The sequence below is a fragment of the Mobula birostris genome, chromosome 25 (assembly GCF_030028105.1).
Source record: "Mobula birostris isolate sMobBir1 chromosome 25, sMobBir1.hap1, whole genome shotgun sequence".
NCBI classification, from domain to species: domain Eukaryota; kingdom Metazoa; phylum Chordata; class Chondrichthyes; order Myliobatiformes; family Myliobatidae; genus Mobula; species Mobula birostris.
Window position 1 is genome coordinate 34,498,454 of NC_092394.1, and position 23,355 is coordinate 34,521,808.

The following is a 23,355-nucleotide window of genomic DNA, read 5'->3' on the forward strand; positions in this document are numbered from 1 at the left end:
CCCTTCATGCCCTGATTAATCGAGAATCTATCAACCTCTGCCTTAAGTATACCCAATGACTTCACTTTCACAGCCACCCGTGGGAATGAATTCCTCAGTTTCACCACTCTGACTAAAGAAATTTCTCCTCATCTCCATTCTAAAAGGACCTCTCTCTATTCAGAGGTTGTGTCCTCTGGTCTTAGACTCTCCCACATGAAGAAACATCCTTTCCACATCTACTCTATTGAAGTCCTTTACTGGCTCTTTTCTGAGTGCATCTGACACTCATTTATCTTTCAGGCTGTTTAATTAGTATAAGAAAACCTATGTCATCAATAAACTGATCATTGCCATGTGGTCAGTTTAAGTAGATTTAAGGTAACAAGGAAAGGTTCTTCATCTTAGCCGGTCCCTTAGAATTGAAGATGGCTTGTTTCCATTTCAATTCTGTGGAGTTTAGAGGTGGCTGATGAAGTCAATATGATAACCACAGATTCCTCCACAGATGAAGCAACACGTCTTGGTGGAATGTGTGGAAGTTAGTTTGTGATGTGGTGCACTCTTACCGCTATTTACACTGAGCTTCTTGATACTCCCAATGCATGGACTTAAATCATTCAGGAACATGGATCATGGTTTTTAGGGATTCACAGAAGTCAGTGGGGTCTCTAGCATTTTTTAAAGAGGATTTGAGAATATCCTTGAATAATTTCCTTTTCCAACTGGTCATTTCTTGTTGTGACAAAGCTTTCAATAGAATATTGAACGTACACTCAGTGGCCAGTTTATTAGGTACACATGCACACTTGCTTGTTAATCAAATATCCAATCAGCCAATCATGTGGAAGCAACTTGATGCATTAAAACATGCAGATTTTGACCTTGGAATGATTATTGGTGCCAGTTAGGGTGGTTTGCGTGTCTCAAAAACCGCTGATCTCTTGGGATTTTCATGCAGAACGGTCTCTGGAGAGAAAGCTGCAAAAACAACAAAAAAAACTTCTTGTGAGCAGCAGTTCTGTGCTAATGAGAGAGGTCAGAGGAGAATGATTCAAACTGACAGTAAAGCAACTGTTACTCAAATAGCAACAGAGCTGCGTAGAAGAACATTTCTGAATGCACAGCACATTAAAACTTGAAGTGGCTGGACTACAGGAGCAGTAGAGCATAAACATATACTGAGTGAAGAACAGTACAGCAGAGTACAGATCCTTCCACCCACTATGCTGTGCCTACTTTTTAACCTACTCCAAGATCAGGCTAACACCTCCCTCCCATGTACCCTCCATTTTTCTTCCATCCACGTGCCTATATAAGAGCCTCTTAAATACCCCTAATGTAACGTGTACTCCTTTACCACCCCTGACACTTACCACTCCAATCTCCTTAAAATTACCCCATGAAATTGAAGGATTTTGGAGAATAAAAGATATTGGTATTACATTTCCAGTACTTTGAGGTGTCTCATTTAGTAGCTCACACAGATATCATGAATCAGTGTTGCTCACAGACCATTTGCAGTTTTAGTCTTTAAACACTTTTGCTTTTTCATCCAAAGGTAATGATGAATTTCCTCCTGGATATCTGTTTTCACTGAAGTATGGAAGTGGACCACGTTGCCCAGGGTCTTTATAATGGGAGGGTGTAGTTATATGGCAGAAGGGTATGGGGAGAGGAATGTTGGTACAGGGCCTTTGTTTTTAGTTAATGCCCATCGTTTCATTAACTCTGGTGAATAAATGAGCAATAACTCGATATTGTCCTTGTATATGCAAGTATCAGTAATGAGCTACTTTTTGATTCATTACTTTGGGCTGATATTGGGTCTGGAGCAAAGGTGCTGAATGTTGTGACTGTGAACAAAGTCACTGGGATACACTGAAGCTGATGATAAAGAAATATTTATTCAGCACAACAAGAAGGTATCATTGGAGATACTCTTGGTAGAGGCTCCCAAACCCAGTATTACATGATATTTTTAAAGGCCAAAGATCAAAGGTAGTGGCAGGACAATTCTATGGTTACAAAGTATTTACAATGCTTCCTTTGAACTACATATAATTTTCAAACATCTAGATCTTTTCACCAACATTCCAGACAGTCCAAATTCATGACTTTGGGCTGCATTCATGAATATGCAGACTTCTCAGTCAATGGGATGTTTCTTGGTTTGCAATTGACCCTAGTCTGCAGCTCCAAGAATACCATTATTCTGAGTTGCTTTTTAAACTCAATCTATAATTCACATTCAGGTCTGAAGACAGGTTGGCATTGAAATTAATATTTGCTGTATACCAGTATTCCAGAATATGCCCGAACACTGACATTGGTTCTGGAGTGAAGGCAACAAAGATTAAAGTTTCCTAGGCTCTATGGATTAGCTGTTTTCATGCAAAAATCTTGTTGGAGATGAGGTGCGGCACTGTGTTGAGAAAACCAAGAAACGTGTTTGGGGTGATGGCACAATGAGAGTGGGTATGCTGTCAATAACTTGGTTAAGATTGTGCTCTGCATGGCATTACAAAGGAGATGAAAAATTTCTATGAGTGTTATATTTGAGAAGGATGCTCCCCAGACCCTCTTGAATTATGGAGTAAAAGGGTTCAAAACAACCTAGAATAGTGGCTGGTGATATTTTCTCAGTTATTCTTGGGGTTGATGCACGATATTCTACATGTTGGGTCTCTGGATTGACAGAATCCGCTCTGAGGTTTGGGAGCAGCTCTTTGACCACCGAAAGAATCAGTTGAGGGATGTGATGACCAGTGACCTTCCTTGTGGCAGGCAGCAGGAAAGACCCAGCGAATAGCCGATCGGGCATTGTCTCCTTTCGAGTCATAGAAACACTGAGAGATATACAGCATGGAAGCAGGCCTTTTGGCGGAATGAATCCAGGCTGATCATCAACCTCAGATTTATACTATCCCTACATTAATGCTATTCTACCTACAGTATATTCTATCAACTCCCATCTCACATCCCAGTTTCTATCATTCAACAACACCACCTACACACTAGGGGGCAATTTGGCATGGTACTGACTTGCAATTATTTGGGATATTGGACAAAACTGAAGCACCTGGAGGAAACCTACGTGGACACAGTGACAATGTTCAAACTCCACACAGGCAGCTCTCGAGGTCAGGATTCAACCAGGGTCTCTGGCACAGCCTGGCATCAGCTTTAGTAACAATACCGAGGTGCAACATACTTTCTTGAAGCAGGTCAGTTACAGTGTCTCTGAGGCTACCATCTACTTTTCAGATGTGGGAAGTGATATTTGCAAATTTGTGACCAAAATTGCTCTCTTCTAAGTTTATGTCTTGAATGTTTACTATGAATACAGTCAGGGGGGCTAATGTCAAGGGCAGAGTCAGGGTTGAACATTTCTATGAAGTGTTTCTTCTGGTGACTGTCATTCAGACCTTTCCTCCATTTTTGGCTGTCTGTAAGGTGGCCCCTTTGTTTTTTTTGGGTCATATATGGTCCGGGTTGTACTGAAAGATATGTGGATGTCATGGTTGTCAGTGAGTTGCTGGACCTAAGGCCCTTGTTCCATTTATTATCTGTCTGTGTTTCACAAATGTTCTGTTGGATCTCGGTCTTTGAGCTGTTTGTTTTTCCTTGAGACATGGTGGAGTTTCCAATCCAATCATATTTGGAGAAAATTAGCTCCTGGATCTCCTGGCCATTCCCATCAATCCAGTTCAGATGTTTTCTGGTAGCAAAGCCAAGAATCTTTTTGGAGGGTCTTCGGGATAATTCAGAACCCATGTCCACTGTGACTCTTCTGAGGGGAAGAAAAGTTTGGCACAGAGGCAGTCCCTACAGAGTCTTTAGCAGGTTATTCATATTTTCATCATTAATTTTCTTGTGGTATAGGTTCTGTTTCTATGGTTTGTAACGCCTTTGGCAATAGACCAAAGTCAGTGTGGTACCTTGTGCAATGCAACAAATTAGGAATTAAAAGACAATGGAAATAACAGAAGGGAAAGATCAATTAGGTCGATGGCAGACGGCAAAAATTCAGAGTTTGAAGGGCGCTCACCAGTCGTCACAAAAAAAATTTGGTTATGACAAGACAATGCTTCAAATCTATTGTCCGGAGGAAGGCTTTTTTAGATTCTTCTGCCATTAGCCTTTCCTTGAGTTAAGCTGAGGTCTAGGAATTTCTCCTGAGTGTCCTGTTCAATATCTATGTTTTCTGTTCATTGCTCCTTGAGGAACCATGGCAAGTTGGCTTTTGCACGTTTTCCATTACAACTGTTGGCACCTTTGATGAGTTCAATCCGCCGTCAAACGCTTTTAAACGCTGTAGATGGCACGTTGATCAAAAACAGTCACTGTTCCTCCTTCCATGTATGGTAGTGGACTTGCTGAACGTTTCAAGTATTTTGCCCTTTGTTTCAAATTTCCAGGGCCTGCAGGGTTTTTTTTAAATTTAAAGTTCTATTTTTCCCTTTATGGTTCCACTCCGGATTTTATTTTACAGCCCGTTCAGAATCCGTTCCGTCTTTTCCTCCATACCATCCATACCTCGCAGCAGAATTCGCTGAGCTGGAGACGGAGCTTCAAACCAGCTGCATCCATCCTTCCCGTAGAACTGTCTCCACACTATGGGTGACAGATCCGCTTGCCTTCAAGGAGAGTACCATGACCTGCTTCCCTACCTCTCCCTCCCTTACTCTCAGATCTGAGACCGCCGAGGGGAAGAAGCGTATTGACACGCATTCTGGAACCAAGTCCTCACCCACCCGAGACTGATGTAGCCCAGAAGACACACATGCCGCGGATTTATTTTCTGGAAACTGAACGAGAGGGTATTTGAAAGTCGAGAGTGCCTCTGCTGCAGTACAGCCGGTATCTCGCCAGCTTGCGTAGGTCAAGTCAATTTCCTTCCATTTGTCATTTACAGTATCGATCCGGTCAACTTGGGAAATGTTCTAATCGGAAGCGGTCTAATATTTTTTTCTAGCCGAGATTCCTGGGACATTAACTAATAGTAACCTGTGCGGTTCTTGATCCCTCACTTTGCTGTTACCGAAATGTTCTTGAATGCACCAGCCGCTCTGCCAGCACTTGAAACAGTCTCTATTTTTTTTGATGGGCGGCAGTGTTAAACAAGACACGATCCCGTGTGGTAATATTAACCACCTGTAAATCTGTGTATAAAGTCACTTGCAGAAATTCCAGCTCACCGATTGCGATCTTCTGTTTAGCGGACCCTGCTCTTAGGCGGATGGACAGGTTGCCAAGTTGGGAGCCCAATGTCTACGACAAGCCATGAGATCTCACAGTCTTGCGATTCCTCGGGTTTAATCAACTGCCTTGCGCCCTTCAAACTCTGAATTTTTGCCAGCTGCCATCGACGTGATTGATTTCGCGGCAGTTCCCGGAGTTACTTCTCGTCCGCGCTCGGGAGTATTGATGGCTTCCCTTCGCAGGGTGAAGGGGCTCCTGATTCTCAACCTTGTGGCCGTGGTGGGCTTCTTGCTCTTCCTGGCGAGGTGCAGGGTTCCCTTGAAGGGGTGGGAGTCGGTGCAGGCAGCGCAGAGCCGAGCCGAGTCCAGCAACCTGACATACCGAGGCGCGCCTCCTGTCCAACAGGCAGTGCTGAAGAGGCTGTCACTCCTGGAGGACATCGTCTACCGTCAACTAAATGGTAAGGGACCCTCCGGCAAATGCTCACACCTTCCACAGCGGCTCCTCCGTCACGCATTCAATACCCAACACTTTAGTCCTTTTTGAAAACTCGCAGACGCAGCAAGGTGGCTACTGTGGCTCGGGGATAACACTTTTGTCTCTTTAAAGCCCAATTCCTAAACTGGGATACGATTGGTGATTTTTTTTCGTAGGCAGTACCTTGTAATGGAGGGAGTTCCAGGTCCGAAGAGTGGGAGGTGGGCGCACGGGAGTTCTTTTTATGGCATACTACCACAGATAGCTGGTTGACTCAGACCGAGGGCCATTGGTAAAGAGGTCCAATGGCAGCTGGAGACTACATTGCAATTCAAAGAGATGTACCGCTTTTCTGAAGAGATGTTAAGATCCAGCTCCCTCTTAGGTAGATGGGGATAATCCTCAAAGTCTATCGCTGGCTGGGAACGCTATATTGCCATGACTATGTTACTGTTTCGGGGAACTTGATGTACAATTTGTGGGTTGTGTTTTGGATCGAAGAGTTACCTGTAGGCAAATAAGCTTTCATTGATTCCAAGGGATCATTGTTCCTCACTTCAGGTAAAACTAACCCGATGCATTCTATTGAAGTCAGGGTCTCCCGAAATGGCACGGGATGCACCAGACTAAGCTTTTGGCAGGGTCTGCATACCAGACCTTAATCTCCTGAATGATGTTTAATTTGGACTCAGCCTTGTGGTAATTCCATGGCCAGATTATTTTATTGAAGAACCCATAGGATGGGTCATTCCAGAGGTTCAGTGTGTGCCATTTCTGTGAGCTGGAACATGAGGATATGAAGGAGTCAGGCATTCAGCCCCTCATGCCTGCTTCACCATTCATAAGGTCATGCCTGCTCTTTGATGCCAGGGACACTATGCTAACCGTTTATCGCTTTAGTCCCTTAATATCCAACAATTTATTATCTCCCTCTTTAATATACTCATCAGCAGAACCTTTGCAGTCCATTTGACCAAACCATTCCATAGACTCACTGCCTTCTAGTTGAAGAAATTTCATCTCTGCACTGATGGCTAGTCTGTTAATATGAGACTCTAACTCATGGTTCTCGACATTCCAGCAAAAGAAAACATCATTCCTCAAACTGCACTGTGAAGTCTCATAAGAGATTTGCATGTTACAGTGAGATCAGCTCTCATTCTTGTATAATCTTGATGGTACAGATTTAGATTCCTTGAAGGATGTTCATGGGACAAATGCTCCAACCTGGGATCATTATGATAAACCCTTTCTTGCACTTCCTCTATTCTAAGTATATTCTCCCTGAGGGAGGGAGACTAGACTTGCACACAGTATTCCAGATCAAATAGCCTTCAGGATATCTCGTATCCTCTTGCAATTAAGTATTTTTTCGTGTCTTCCATGAAGACAGACACAAATTATATATGTTTTCTTGTTCCACTACAGTATGTAATTTCCCCTGTCTCAGTCTATAAGGGATTTACATTAAATGGAGATAATCTATTTCATTTCTACGTGTATTCGTTCACTTTTATGTTACTTGCCAGCTTATTCTTGTATTTTACTTTTACTTTATTCATGTCTTGGTTATTCATTCATGAATGCTGATATTTTCCTAGTCTATAGGTTTACTACTCCATTTGGCAACAGTATAAGTCTTGTATTTATTTTCTCTTGAAAGCTGTGGTTATACCACTTTTCCTGTTGAGTTTTTGTGCTTTGAAGAAACAATGTTTTGATGTTCACTATGTATTAATTACTCATACTTGAGGTTTTGCTCATACACACTACCATACAATCTATCCTACTATCATAGCCAGTAACCACTCTAATTGCATTGTTCAAGTTTTTTAAATATTTTTTTCAGATTGTGCTAAATCACCCTCAGTCTTTATGTAAAACTCTGTCATATTATGATCACTCTTCTCTGCACTACCAGTTTACTAATTAACTCTTTCTGATGGCATAATAGAAAGTCTAAGGTAAATTGTTCCTGAGTAATTCTTCAATCCACCATCTCTTATACACTCCATACATTTACCATCTATGCTGTAATAACAAATTGTTTTGCAATTGTAGATTAAGGAGTTCCATAATTATTGTACTAGTTCTGTTACCTGTGCTTCTAATTTCCCAAGTTAAACTATGCTCAATTTGGCACTACCATTAGGAGCCTGCAGACAATGTCTACCAACTTTATCTGTCTCTTGCTGCATTTTAATGCTACTAAAAATGATTCTGCCTCTTCATTTTCCGAGGTCTTCCCCCTCCTTTGTATTTTTCTCCAGTCTTCATTATTGCGGCAACCATTTCTACTTGTAGTATTTCCTATCTGTTCTATATACTAAGTATCCCAACCTTGGTCTCTCTGCAAGTACAACCCTGCAATAGTTATTTGATCAAGGTCGTCCATCTATTTCTGTGATTAATTCATCTACAGTATATTGCTGAGAGTGCTGCATGCATTCTGATAAAGTACCTTCAATGTTGCCTTTTTGTCATTTTCCCTGTTCTGACTCCAATTGGAGCTAAATTTTGAGAGCCACAGAGGTATATAGCACAGAAACACTCTCTTCATCCCATCTCATCCACTCCAACCATAACGTCTGTCGACACTAATCCAATGTTCCTGCATTAGACCCATATTCTCCTACTCATTTTCTATCTAAATACCCTTCTCTGTTACGTTTGTTTGCGCCGTCTCTTCCTGACAGGTTTTGCTTATCATTCCCTATTTTGTTACCCTGTATAATTGCAATATATTTTCTCTTCAACTTTCTAACTTCACTGCACACTACCCATCCCTCCTTCCCCAACTCATGGGTCCTGAATGAAGACCAAGCCTCAGGGGGTGGAACCTGCTTCCAGAATCAGTGACAATGTCTACCAAAGTAGCAAGGCATTCAGAGGTATTAATGCATAGTTTAGGTTAATTTAAATAATTTTAACAAATCAAAAATACTTTGAATAAATAAAAACAAAACAAATTTAGTTAAATATACACTGAACCCTATGAAAATTATACAATGAAATAAAGAAAAATAAAGATAGGTAGCAGACACCAAAGGCCCCTTAACTACCAGATTTTTTGAATTACTCTTTTCCATTAAATAATCATCTTCTTCAGCATCCCCTCCAGATCAAGGATAACTTGCTTCTATTCTGGTATTACGGTTTCTGAGGTGGCTAATGAGCCAGTCTGGGAAGTGCAGAAGGCAGATGATGTGGACAAGATGAGTGAGTAGCTTTGGAAATGGTGTTATCCTTCTGCTGCTGCACAGGTCCCTGTGTACTCCCAATTCATGGCCTCAGTGTTCTCAATATCATTGTGAATGTGCTCGAGGGTCCCAGAAATCAGTGGGGATTTCAGCATATTTTTGAAATTTTATCTCTGCTGTGATCTCTTGTGATAGAGTTTGTAATAGCATGTCTGCTTTGGGAGTCTGGTTTTGGGCATGTGATTGATGTATCCAAGCCAACATAGGTGATCAAGAACTATTAGGGCCTTAATGTAGGCAATTCCGGCTTGGAAGAGGACACTGAAGTGAATTAGCATATCCTAATTGTGACTATTTTGCCGAAACAGTGAGAGTGGTATTTTACCTATTATTTAGAAGGTCTGCTGTAGTTTGCACAGGTCTAAGGAAGGTCCAGAAAGATATAGACCACTTCTAACTGACAGACATGAGCTCTGAGTTCATGTTCTTTAAATACCCATTTTCCTCAATTGATTAAAGCTTGTGCTGGTGGTGAATTTCACTTTCAAGTCTGCCTTTGCAGAAAGCTGGTTCTTAAAGATATATACTCAGTAGCTGCTTGCATTAGTTATCTCCTGGACCTAATAATGTGGCCGCAGACTCTATGTTCATGATCTTCTGCTGGTGTAGCCCATCACTTCAAGGTTTGATGTGCTGTGCTTTCAGAGATGCTCTTCTGCACACCACTGTTGTGATGCATGGTTACTTGAGCTACTGTCACCTTCCTGTCAGCTTGCACCAGTCTGCCAATTCTCATCTGACCTCTCTCATGAACAAGGTGTTTTTGCACATAGAACTGCCACTTACTGGATGTGCTTTTTTTCCTTCTTTTTTGCATCATTCTCTGTAAACTCCAGAGAGTGTTATGTGTGAAAATCCCCAATCAGCAGTTTCTTAGATACTCAAACTACCCTGTCTGGCATCAATAATCGTTCCACAGTCAAAGTCACTTAGATCACAGCCCTTTCCCATTCGGATGTTTGATCTGAACAACAAATGAACCTCTTGACCATGTCTGCATGCTTTTATGCATTGAGTTGCTGCCACGTGCTTGTCTGATTAGACAGTTGCGTTAATGAGCAGATGTACAGGTGTACCCAAAAAAAGTATCCACTGAGTTTATGAAGTGGTCTGTGTTTTTCAGGATTTCACTGTGCATCTTCCACTTGCTCTGCACTTAGATCCTTTATCTCATTCTCTAGGCCATATTCAGCTGATCACAGGGAGTGCCATTGTAAAATTGGAAGTTGAATGTTGGCAACTTATTTCAAAGTTCAAAGAAAAATTTATTATCAAAATACATATATGTCACTATATACAACCCTGATTCATTTTCTTGCAGGCATATGCAACAAATCCAATAACCATAGTAGAATCAATGAAGGACTGCACCAACAGAGTGGGCAACCAGAGTGCAGAATACAACAAACCTTGCAAATACACTGTTATGTACCCCGTAACTGGGTTGCCAAACCAGCAGAAATGAAACACCCATTGGAGTCTGGATTACTAGGAACTAATAAAGTTTTATTAAAGAAACAAATAATACAATGCTCTAATCGTAAGGATGTAAATGTAACAGGTTAGCAATGATAATACACACCTATACACAGAACTAGGGTAATAGGAATCAACCAAGCTCTATTGCAGTCTAGGAGTAAAGTGATCAGTCTTACAGTGACGCAGCGTTCATTTCAGCTTAGTGCAGTTCGCAGTAATTGCTGTTGTACCGTTGGAGAGATGGGGGGGGGATGCAATTTGGTTCAGGCAGACCTTTGATGTCTTCGCAGTTGGTTTCGGGCAGACCCTTTTTGATGTCTTCTATCCCGCTGTGGTCACCGACTGTGACCCCTCCATTCCGGATACGATCGTTCTTCCGCGGTGAACCCGGCACCCAGGCAAGGGCGGACACACACACCAGGTTCCCACCGATCGTACCTTTACACCCTGTGAGCCTATGGTCAGTTCCCGCGAACCGGACCTCCAAACTCCACACTTCTGGGGGCACACTGCTCTTTCCAGGGTCTCGTTGTCTCGTGGTGTCCCGTGCCTTAGCGAACCTACTGTTTTGATCCCCCTGCTGGGGTATCACCTGTCCATTAAACTTCAAACAGTTCAGGTTCAAAGCAATCGGTCTTTCAATATTCTGAATTGTGTTTCTTTCCTGTTAATCCCTCTCTCCTCTCTTATTAGCATTTTGAATGTTTCTCCATTGTCTCTCTTATCTCTCTCATTTAGCATCAATCGTCCAATAGCTTTGTTTGGTGTCACAACACAAAGAAAGAAAAAGAAGAAATTAAAATAATAATAATCATCCCCACAATCTGAGCAGACTAGATGTTGACAAGGAGCTTCGAATGCCTGGCTCACAGTTGGAGACCTTTTGAATTGAATTGACTTTATTTCTTACATCCTTCACATACACGAGGAGTAAAAATCTTTACATTACGTCTCTGTCTGAATGTGCAATTTATAGTAATTTGTAACAAATATTATGTACAACAGGACACCATATAGCATAGAAGTACAATTGTACTAGTGTGAATTAATCAGTCTGAAAGGCTGGTGGAGGAAGCTTTAATGCTGTGGTACCGTTTCCCGGATGGTATCAGCTGGAAACAGTTTGTGGTTGGCATGACTCGGGTCCCCAGTGATCCTTTGGACCCTTTTTACGCACCTGTCTCTGTAAACGTCCTGAATAGTGGGAAGTTCACATCTACAGATGCGCTGGGCTGTCCGCACCACTCTCTGCAGAGTCCTGCGATTGAGGGAAGTACAGTTCCCATACCAGGCAGTGATACAGCCAGTCAGGACTCTCTCAATTGTGCCCCTGTAGAAAGTCCTTAGGATTTGGGGACTCATGCCAAACTTCTTCAACCATCTGAGGTGAAAGAGGCGCTGTTGTGCTTTTTTCACCACACTGCTGGTATGTACAGACCACATGAGATCCTTGGTGATGTGTATGCTGAGGAACTTAAAGCTGTTCACCCTCTCAACCCCAGATCTATTGATGTCAATAGGGCCTGTCTCCATTCCTCGAGTCATCCACAACCAGCTCCTTTGTTTTTGCAACATTGAGGAGAGGTTGTTTTCTTGACACCACTGTGTCTGAGTGATGACTGCTTCTCTGAATCAGTGGCAATACAGGACAAGTTGGTTAATATAAAAATGATTTTAAAAAATGTAATAAAAGACCAACAAATTCAAGGCCATAAATGCAGAAGATACGAAGAGAAAATAGAAACTAGAATCCAACTCATTACAGCGTCCTGCAACAATTTAACTCAATTTGATTACTTACACAGGCACAATCAAGTGGCAAACATCATTCACCAAAATCTTGCTTTAAAATACAAACTCATGAAAGACATCATACCTTACTAAAAATGCAATCCTGATCCAGCTTTAGAATCAGAGTCCTACAAATAATACAGTATATTGACTGATCCATTATTATACATAAGACAATCTATAGTAACTCTCCAGATATAATGTTACAGGATAAACAAGCAAGAACAACTTACTTAATAGATATAGCTATTCCAAACACACATTACATACAGAAATCAGTGAGTGAAAACACCAGAAATACATTGAATTAAAAGAGGAAATTGAAAGATTATAGAACATGAACAGGGTTATACATTGTCCCAATAATAATACCTACAGAGTCACTACACAACACTACTTAGCAATATTTATGTAAATTTCCAGAAAGCCACAATACTAAATACTACTAGAATAATAAACTCTACTCAACATTTTGGTTAAAATCAATACCTGGAAGCCCAAGTAAAATTTATTTGTCATATACGCACAAGATCCCTTTTCACCACTAGAATAGTCTGAAAATTCCTAGGAATTGAGAAACGAGTGTTCTTGGCTATGCCTGTACCTCAGGCTTTACCAGCTTGAACTGAGAAAAAAAAATATTGAAAATAATAATAATAATAAATAAATAAGCAAAAATATCAATAACATAAGATGAAGAGTCCTTGAAAGATAGTGCATAGGTTCAGGAGCCTGTTGGTTGAGAGGCTGTACCTAAAACTGGTGGTGTGAGTCCTGAGACTCCTGTATCCAGTGAGAAGAGAGCATGACCTGGGTATTGAGCTTCCCTGATTATGGATGCTTTCCTGTGACAACACTCAGGGTAGATGTGCTCAATGGTGGACTGGGTTGTATCCACTAATTATGTAGGCTTTTCCACACTTGGACATTGGTTCCACACCAGGCTGTGATGCAGTCCGTCAATATATTCTCCACCTCACATCTATAGAGGTTAATCAAAGTTATAGATGTCATGCCAAATCTTTGCAAACTTCTAAGGAAGTAGATGTGTTGCCGAGTTTTCTCTGCAACTGCACTTATGTGCTGAGCACAGGACAGGTCTTCTGAAATGCTAACATTGAGGAATTTAAAAAGTTGCTCACCCTCTCTACCTTTGATACTCCAGTGAGGAGTTGCTCATGGACTTCCGGTTTCCTCCTCCTGAAGTCAATAATCATCTCCATGGTCTTGCTGACATTGACTAAGAGGTTGCTGATGTGGCACGACTCAGCCAGATTTTCAATCTCCCTCCTATAAACTGATTCATCCCCACCTTTGATTTGGCTTATGACAGTGGTGTCATCAGAAAACTTAAATATGGCACTGGAGCTCTGCTTAACTGCAGTCATAAGTGTTTATTTGAGGTGACAGACTGGCAGGCACTCTGAGCCACATGGAGAGGATATTGATGGGCTCACAGAGTGCATCACTGATTACATCAACTTCTGTGTGGACTGCAATGTTCGGACAAGAGCTGTCCTTTGTTATTCAAATAACAAGCCATGGGTAACAAAGGATATTAAGGACACCCTGAACGCTAAAAAGAGGGCGTTTAGAGATGGAAATAGGGAGGAGCTGAGGGCAATACAGAGGGACCTGAAAGCCAGGATCAGGGAGGCTAAAGACAGGTACAGGAGGAAGCTTGAGTGGAAACTCCAGCAGAACAACATGAGAGAGGTCTGGAGGGGGATAAGGACCATCACTGGGTTCCGGCAAACTAGCAACAGAGGACCTGAAGGCAGTGTGGACAGGGCCAATGAACTTAACCTGTTCTTTAACAGATTTGACATTGTGGCCCCTGCCCATCCCCCACATGAGTCATCTGTTGTCGCCCCCTAACCAGCACATATTTCACTCTCCCCTCCTACCCCTCCTCACAGTCCCCCACCCTGCTGTCATGACTATACCCCTTCCCCACACAAAACCACCACAGTGAGCTTCACAGCTGAACAGGTGAGAAGGCAGCTGAAACGTCTCAACCCAAGCAAGGCTGCAGGACCGGATGGTGTCAGTACCAGGGTGCTCAAAGCCTGTGCCCCTCAGCTACGTGGAGTACTTCGCCATGTATTCAACCTGAGCCTGAGGCTCTGGAGGGTTCCTGTACTGTGGAAGATGTCCTGCCTCGTCCCTGTGCCGAAGACGCTGCGCCCCAGCGGCCTCAATGACTACAGACCAGTAGCATTGACCTCCCACATCATGAAGGCCCTGGAGAGACTTGTTCTGGAGCTGCTCCGGCCTATGGTCAGGCCACACTTAGATCCCCTCCAGTTCGCCTACCAGCCCCGACTAGGAGTTGAGGATGCCACCGTCTACCTACTGAACCGTGTCTACACCCACCTGGACAAGCCAGCGAGCACCTTGAGGGTCATGTTTTTTGACTTCTCCAGTGCGTTCAACACCATCCGCTTTGCTCTGCTGGGGGAGAAACTGACAGTGATGCAGGTGGATGCTTTCCTGGTGTCATGGATTCTTGATTACCTGACTGGCAGACCACAGTATGTGTGCTTGCAACCCTGTGTGTCCGACAGAGTGATCAGCAGCACTGGGGCTCCACAGAGGACTGTCTTGTCTCCCTTTCTCTTCACCTTTACACCTTGGACTTCAACTACTGCACAGAGTCTTGTCATCTTCAGAAGTTTTCTGATGACTCTGCCATAGTTGGATGCATCAGCAAGGGAGATGAGGCTGAGTACAGGGCTATGGTAGGAAACTTTGTCACATGGTGTGAGCAGAATTATCTGCAGCTTAATGTGAAAAAGACTGAGGAGCTGGTGGTAGACCTGAGGAGAGCTAAAGTACCGGCGACCCCTGTTTCCATCCAGGGGGTCAGGATGAATATGGTGGAGGATTACAAATACCTGGGGATACGAATTGACAATAAACTGGACTGGTCAAAGAACACTGAGGCTGTCTACATGAAGGGTCAGAGCCGTCTCTATTTCCTGAGGAGACTGAGGTCATTTAACATCTGCCGGACGATGCTGAGGATGTTCTACGAGTCCGTGGTGGCCAGTGCTATCATGTTTGCTGTTGTGTGCTGGGTCAGCAGGCTGAGGGCAGCAGACACCAACAGAATCAACAAACTCATTCGTAAGGCCAGTGATGTTGTGGGGATGGAACTGGACTCTGACGGTGGTGCCTGAAAAGAGGATGCTATCCAAGTTGCATGCCATCTTGGACAATGTCTCCCATCCACTATATAACGTACTGGTTGGGCACAGGAGTACATTCAGCTAGAGACTCATTCCGAGATGCAACACAGAGCGTCATAGGAAGTCATTCCTGCCTGTGGCCATCAAACTTTACAACTCCTCCCTTGAAGGGTCAGACACCCTGAGCCAATAGGCTGGTCCTGGACTTATTTCCTGGCATAATTTACATACTACTATTTAACTATTTATTGTGTTATTACTATTTATTATTTATGGTGCAACTGTAACGAAAACCAATTTCCCCTGGGATCAATAAAGTATGACTATGACTATGAATTTTACTAAAGCAGATAGAGCAGGGGCTAAGCACACAGCCTTGTGATGCACCTATACTGATGGAAATTTTGGTGAAGATGTTGCCAATATGAACTAACTGGGTCTGCAGTTGAGGAAATCAAGGATCAAATTGCACAGTGAGTTATTGAGGCCAAGGTCTGGAAGTTTATTGATTAGCCTTGAGGGACGTTAGTATTGAATGCTGAGCTGTAGTCGATAAAGAGCATCCTGATGAATGCAATTTTTTATTTATGTGTGAGGCTGAATCCTGAGGTCATGAAGAATTGAGAGAGGCGGGATGGATTAGAGAAATGGAAGAGGACGCCAAGATGTTTTCAGTGGTTAATGATGTAGGACATATTTATTAATATCAGGTAGCATCTATAGTAATTCAGAGCCATTTAAAAATAATATAATTTCATTATATAATGTAATTATGGGGATAATACAGGGCAAGGAGAGCATTCTTTATGCATTTGCTTCAGGGTGAGGATACCATTGGCAGAGCTGGCATTTATTGTCCATCTCTAATTCCTTCTTATCTAAGTAGGGAGTTAAAAGTAAACCACTTCGGTGAGTCTGGCGTCACATGTCAACCAGTCTAGGTAAAAACAGCAGATTTCATCCCCGATGGTCATTATTTAACCAGAAGAGATTTCTCAACAATCCAGTAACCTTATAGTTGCAACCACTGGCACTAACTTTTATTTTAAACACCATATTTATTTAATTGCTACTGTTTAAATTCCCCAGCTGCTATGGTGGGATTGAGGTATGTTCAGTGCTTAAAAACTGAATTCAGATAATCTGAATGATTACCTCGAAGTGGAGGAGACAGCATCACCTTCAACAAAACAGGCATGTTCATGGAACTCCTGCAGTACTTTCCCATGGGAAAATAAACTGTGTGCAGCCTCACCAGGGAGCGACTGGCGTTGTTTTAATATTAGCAGTTATTCTGTGCCCACAGAAAGGATGTTGGTGGCATATCACTGGTGTTCACTTGGAAAGGATTTGTAACACAGTGCACTTGAATTCTTTTGAGTTAAACTGTTAGTTTTATAGAACTGTGAGCATAGATTCAGTAATAACGCTCTAGCAAGTGGGATTGTGTTATTAGAAATTCTACCTTCAGGTGAGTTACTAAACTGAAAGCCTAGTAACTGGAGATCCCTCCTGTAGGTAGATACAAAAGATTCCATAGCACTATTGTGGAAAATGCAGGACAGTTATCCTTGTGGCTTGATCAAATAGCATAATCTATAAAATTGGTTGCTTATTTTGTCTGTGCTGCCTTGTTCAAGGCAAATGGTTGCCTCTATTTCTGTGTTAACTTGCATCTTATAACCTGCAGAGCATTTTCAGAGATCCTAAGGTCTAAAGGGTTCTGCATAACTATTTTATTTTTTTGTCCAGAAGTAATTGGCATTGTATCATAGGAAAGTGAAAAGACTGTCAATCCTAAACTTTAAAAAAATCGTAGTTTTCCCTACCCTACCCTACCATATATGGGTTTGATTTTGTGTAAGTCAGTATTAAAATTAGATTTAAGGCTAATCAGGGGGGTAGGTCTTCAGTGGCTACAGCAATACCCAACACAAAAAGATGGTTTGTTGGACAGAATCATGTCAAACTTAGACTTCACAACTTGAGTTCCAGAATGCATCTTTCTTGAAAAAATATGTTTAGCTGTTTCAATAATGCTTTTTTGTTCCATAATAATGAGGAGAGGCTGCCAATAGGGCAAAATTGCAGTCAACAGGATGAGTTTAGATTAGATTAGATTAGATTAGTTTAGATTATGAGGACACTCAGTCCTCGTTTATTGTCATTTAGAAATGCATGCATTAAAAAATGATACATTGTTCCTCCAGAAAGATATCACAGGAACACAGGACAAACCAAGACTAAAACTGACAAAACCACATAATTATAACATATAGCTACAACAGTGCAAAGCAATACCGTAATTTGATAAAGAACAGACCACAGGCACAGTAAAAAAAAGTCTCAAGTCCAGATAGCCCCATCATCTCACGCAGATGGTAGAAGGGAGAAACTCTCCCTGCCATGAACCTCCAAGCGCTGCAAACTTGCCGATGCATTGGAAGCACTCGACCGCAGCCAACCCTGAGTCCGTCCGAAAACTTCGAGCCTCCGACCAGCCCTCTGACACCGAGCACCAAGCACCATCCTCTGCCGAGCGCTTCGACCCCGCTCCGGCCGCCGAGCAACAAGCAAAGCCGAGGACTCAGGGCCTTCCCCTCCGGAGATTCTGCATCACACAGTAGCAGCGGCAGTCAGGCATTTCAGAAGTTTCACCAGATGTTCCTCCGTGCTCTCACGTCTGTCTCCATCAAATCAGGATTGTGCACGACACCCGACTTGACAGGTAACAGATAACAGAGTTGCAATGTAAAGGGAGACAAAATCAAAAAGGGTGAATACAGGACTGAAGGTGTTATATTTGAATGCACACAGTATACAGAATAAGGTAGATGAACTTGTAACACAGTTACAGATTGGCATATATAATGTTGTAGACATTGAATCACGACTGAAAGAAGATTATAGTTGGGAGCTTAATGTCCAAGGATACATATCGGATCGAAGGACAGGCAAGAAGGCAAAGGGGACGGCGTGTCTCTGTTGGTAAAAAATGAAATCAAATAGTAATTAGAAAGAGGTGACATAGGGTCGAAAGGTGATGAATCATTGTGGATAGAGCTAAGGAACTGCAAGGGTAAAAAGACACTGATGGCAGATATATACAGACCCTCAAAATGTATTAAGGACGTGGCCTACAAATTACAATGGGAGACAGAAACTGCATGCCAGAAGGGTAATGTTACAGTAGTCATGGGGATTTCAGTATGCAGGTATATTGGGAAAATCAGGTTGGTGCTGGATTCCAAGGGGGTGGGGGTGGGATTTCGAGAATGCCTACAAGATGGCTTACAGTTGGGCCCACTAGCGGATCAGCTATTTTGCATTAGGTGTTGTGCAATGTACCAGAATTGATGAGAGTGCTTAAGGTAAAAGAAACCTTGCCCAAGTGATCATAATGTGATCGAATTCACCCTGAAATTTGAGAAGGAGGAGCTAAAGTCAGATGTATCAGTATTACAGTGGAGTAAAGGGAATTACAGAGGTATGAGGGAGGAGTTGGCCAGAATTGATTGGAAAAGAACACTGGCAGGGATGATGGCAGAGCAGCAATGGCTGGAATTTCTGGAGGCAATTCAGAAGGCACAGGATACATACATCCCAAAGAGAAAGAAGTATTTTAAAGGCAAGATTGCACAACCATGGCTAACTAGAGCAGTCAAAGCCAATATAAAAGCAATAAGACATAGGAGCAGAATTAGGTCATTCGGCCCATCAGTTCTACTCCACCATTCCATCATGACTGATCCCGGATCCCACTCAACCCCATACACCTGCTTTCTTGCCATATAATTTGATCCCCTGACTGAACAGGAAACTATCAACTTCTGCTTTAAATATACCCACAGAATTGGCCTCCACTGCAGTCTGTGGCAGGGCATTCCACAGATTCACTACTCTCTGGCTAAAAATATTCCTCCTTACCTCTGTTCCAAAAGGTCACCCTCAATTTTGAGGCCCTCTAGTTCTGGATACCACCCCCCCCCCATCTTCTCCACATCCACCCTATCTAGTCCTTTCAACATTTGGTAGGTTTCAATGAAATTCCCCCACATTCTTTTAAATTTCAGTGAGTACAGGCCGAAAGCTGCCAAACATGCCTCATATGTTAACCCCTTCATTCCCGGAATCATCATCATGAACCTCCTCTGGACTCCCTCCAATGACAACTCATCCTTTCTCAGATATGGGGCCCAAAACTTCTGACAATGCTCTAAATGTGGCCTGACTAATGTCTTATAAAGGCTCAGCATTGCCTCATTGCTTGTACGTTCTATTCCCCTTGAAATGTGTCATGGGTGCATTTGCCTTCTTTACCGCTGACTCAGCCTGTAATTAACCTTTTGGGATTTTTGCACAAGGACTCCTAAGACCCTCTGCACCTCTGGTGTTTGAACCTTCTCCCTATTTAGATAATTGTCTGCACTATTGTGTAGACTGTGATACAATAGCGTCTTTTAAGAGACTCTTAGATAGGGACATGGAGCTTAGAAAAATAGAGGGCTATGTGGTAGGGAAATTCTAGGCAGCTTCCAGAGTAGCTGGCATGGTTGGCATAACATTGTGGGCTGAAGGGCCTGTAATGAGCTCTAGATTTCAATGTTTCTATGTTTCTATTGTTCCTTTTACCAAAATGCATTATCGTACATCTTCCAACACTATATTCCATCTGCCACTTTTTTTGCTCATTCTTCCAATTTGTCTAAGTCCTGCTGCAATTCTATTGCTTCCTCAGCACAACCTACCCCTCCACTTACCTTCGTATTTTCTGCAAACTTTGCCACAAAGTCGTCAATTCCATTATCCAAATCATTGACAAACAATGTGAAAAGCAGCAGTCCCAATACTGATCCCTAAGGAACACCACTAGTCACTAGCAGCCAACCAGAAAAGGCTCCCTTTATTCCCACTTGCTTCCTCCTGCCTTGTCAGCCATTCCTCTATCAATGCTATGATCTTTTCTGTAACACCATAGGGTTTTATCTTGTTAAACAGGCTCTTGTGTCGCACCTTATCAAGTGTATTCCGAAAATCCAATAAATGACATCCACTGCCTCTCCTTTGTCCACCTTGCTTGTTACTTCCTCAAAGAACTCTAACAGATTTGTCAGGCAAGATTTCCTTTGACAGAAACCATGCTGACTTTAACTTATTTTATCATTAGTCTCCAAGTACCCCCAAAACCTCATCCTTAATAATGGACTCCAACACTTTCCCAACCACTGAGGTTAGGCTAACTGGCCTATAAGCTCCTTCTTTTGCCTTCCTCCCTTCTTAAAGAGTGAAGTGACATTTGCAATCTTCCAGTCCTCTGGGACCATGCCAGAATCAAGTGATTCTTGAAAGATCATGACCAATGCATCCATTAACTCTTCAGCAATCTCTCTCAAGACTCTGGAATGTAGACATTTGGTTCATGTGACTTATCCACCTTAAGACCTTTCAGTTTGCCTAGCATTTTTACCCTTGTAATAGCAATGGTCCTCGCGTCTGCTCCCTGACATTCATGGACCTCCGTCACACCACTAGTGTCTTGCACAGTAAAGTGAGCCAAAGAGAGGGCAAATTACAGTGAAGTTAGAGGATTGTGAAGCTTTAAAAAACCAACAGAAGGTAACTAGGAAAGTCATTAAGAAGGTAAAGATGGAATATAGAAGTAAGCCAGCCAATAATATTAAAGAGGATACCAAAAAGTTCTTCAGATACATAAAATGTAAAAAAGAAGTGAGAATGGATACCAGACCTCTGGAAAATGATGCAGGAGGGGTAGTAATGTGGGACAAGGAAATGGCAGAGAAACTGAAGAAGTATTTTGCATCAGTCTTCACTGTGGAAAACACTAGCAGTATGGTGGAAGTTCCAGGTGTCAGGGGTCATGCAGTGTGTGAGGTTACTATTACTAGAGAGCAGGTTCTTGGGAAGCTGAAAGCTCTGAAGGTAGATAAGTCACCTGGAAGAGATGGTGTTTACCCCAGGGTTCTGAAGGATGTGGCTGAAGATATTGTGAAGGCATTAGTAATGATCTTTCAAGAATCACTTGAAATAGTTCTGTAAGACTGCAACTGCAAATGTCACTCCAAGAAGGGAGAAAGTCAGATGAAAGGAAACTATAGGCCCGTTAGTTTGACCTCAGCAGCTGGAAAGACCTTGCAGTTGATTATTAAGGATGATAGCTCAGGGTACTTGGAGGCACATGATAAAATAGGGCATGGTTTCCTCAAGACAAAATCTTTTCTGACAAATCTGTTGGAATTCTTTGAAGAAAAAACAAGCAGGATGGACAAAGGAGCATCGGATGGTGTTGTGTACTTGGAAGGCCTTCCTCAGTCTACCTCTCTCTCTTATCGTTGTTTCTCTTCTCTTTATCCCCCCCCCTTTCTACTGGTTCTTTCCTTCCTCCACCTCAGTCCTGATATAAAGATTTTGAGTAGAAACATCAACAATTCCTTTCTTTCCACAGACGCTGCTTGACCTGAAGAGTCCCTCAAACAGATCATTTTTAATTTACACTTTGGGGATCATCAAAATCATTATTAATTAAAAGCTCAACCTTACTGGCCATATAAGTGCAATAATTATTACCATCAGAGGTTTAAATTCCAAAGCAACTAGTTCAATATCTGACTCCCCAAAAACTCCATTCTAGAGGGGGCTGTTGGTAAGCTGCAATGTTTAAGTCAGAACTGTAGCAGTGTACTTGTCTAGCTAAATATATCTGCAACAACATTCAGGAGCTTAACACCATCCAACTCAAATGCACAGCAACAACTCACCTAGACCTCTCCAGAAGTACTTCTTTAATCTATGACTCTGACTATCTGCACCTATAAGAGTATTGGGTGCAGCTGCACACCATCAAGTCACACACAAGATTTTGCAATTTCTGCAACATTGCCACATCAAAGTCTTATCACATTAAGCTAGGCACCATTTTACATGGACCTTCAAAGACCAGCTGTAGTGATTTGAAAAATCCGTGAACACCTTCTGAAGAACAGTTACAGACATTGCCCATTTTAACAATCACTATTTCCCATTAGGATAAATTTCAGATTTAGCTTTAATATTTGGATGTCTGGTAAATCTAAATTTGCAGTCAAATATTCTATCTATGAGTTCACCTTGAATTTATACTTAGAATGTTCCAATTATTATTTTCAAATATAAAACCTGAGATAAACAAAAAAATGCTCTGCACTTATCCAAGTGGATACATCGATTTTGTTTAGATTCAATTAGCGAATGAACCAGAAAATAGGCAGTGGTATACAGCTTTGCAAATTCAGCAGTCTATTTTCCAAGTTAATATAAATCATATTCGAGCATAACAATTCTAATAAATAAAGTTTATGTTTTATGTATCAAGTCACAATAATACTGTGCTAAAGTTGAAGTTATCATCAAAAACAATGAACTCGACTTTTTGGAGAAAAGACATCAGTCTTTTCTGGAGGCATATAGAAACACTTGCAGTTTTTGAAAGATTCAGGAGGCATATTCTACATGACTTTAGCGAGGTCTTTGACATGGTCCTGCATGGTAGACTGGTCCAGAAGTTTAAATCACATGGAATCCAGAATGAGCTACCCAATTAGATACAAAATTGGCTTTGTAGAAGGAGTTAGAGGATTGTAGTGGACTTTTTTTTTTCAGATTGGAGGTCAGTGACCAATGGTGTGTTTCAGGGATTGATGTTGGGTCTGCTGTTGTTTGTCATATACATTAACGATTTGGATAGAATGTACAATAGATGGCATACGAATCATACTAAAATTGGTGGTGCAGTGGAAAGTGAAGAACGTTATCTAAAATATAGCAGGATCTCTGAAAAAATAGATAAAGGAATGGTAGATGGAACTTAACTCAGATAAGTGTGAAGTGATGCATTTTGGGTAGTTAAGACAAGACATACACAAGGAATTAGAGGGCTTGCGGAGTGTTATAAAACAGAGAACTTAGTGTACAAGTAC

At 42.0% G+C, this 23,355-nt stretch overlaps 1 protein-coding gene across 1 annotated transcript in view; it reads left to right on the top strand.

The window, feature by feature from the left end:
• Nucleotides 1-4,631: 4,631 nt before the first annotated feature.
• Nucleotides 4,632-23,355, top strand: part of galnt17 (polypeptide N-acetylgalactosaminyltransferase 17) — a 453,499-nt gene continuing 434,775 nt past the window's right edge. Inside the window, exon 1 of the mRNA XM_072242791.1 lies at nucleotides 4,632-5,644. Coding sequence (XP_072098892.1) covers nucleotides 5,410-5,644 — 235 coding nt within the window. The 5' untranslated portion in view covers nucleotides 4,632-5,409. The remainder of the gene's footprint in view (nucleotides 5,645-23,355) is intronic.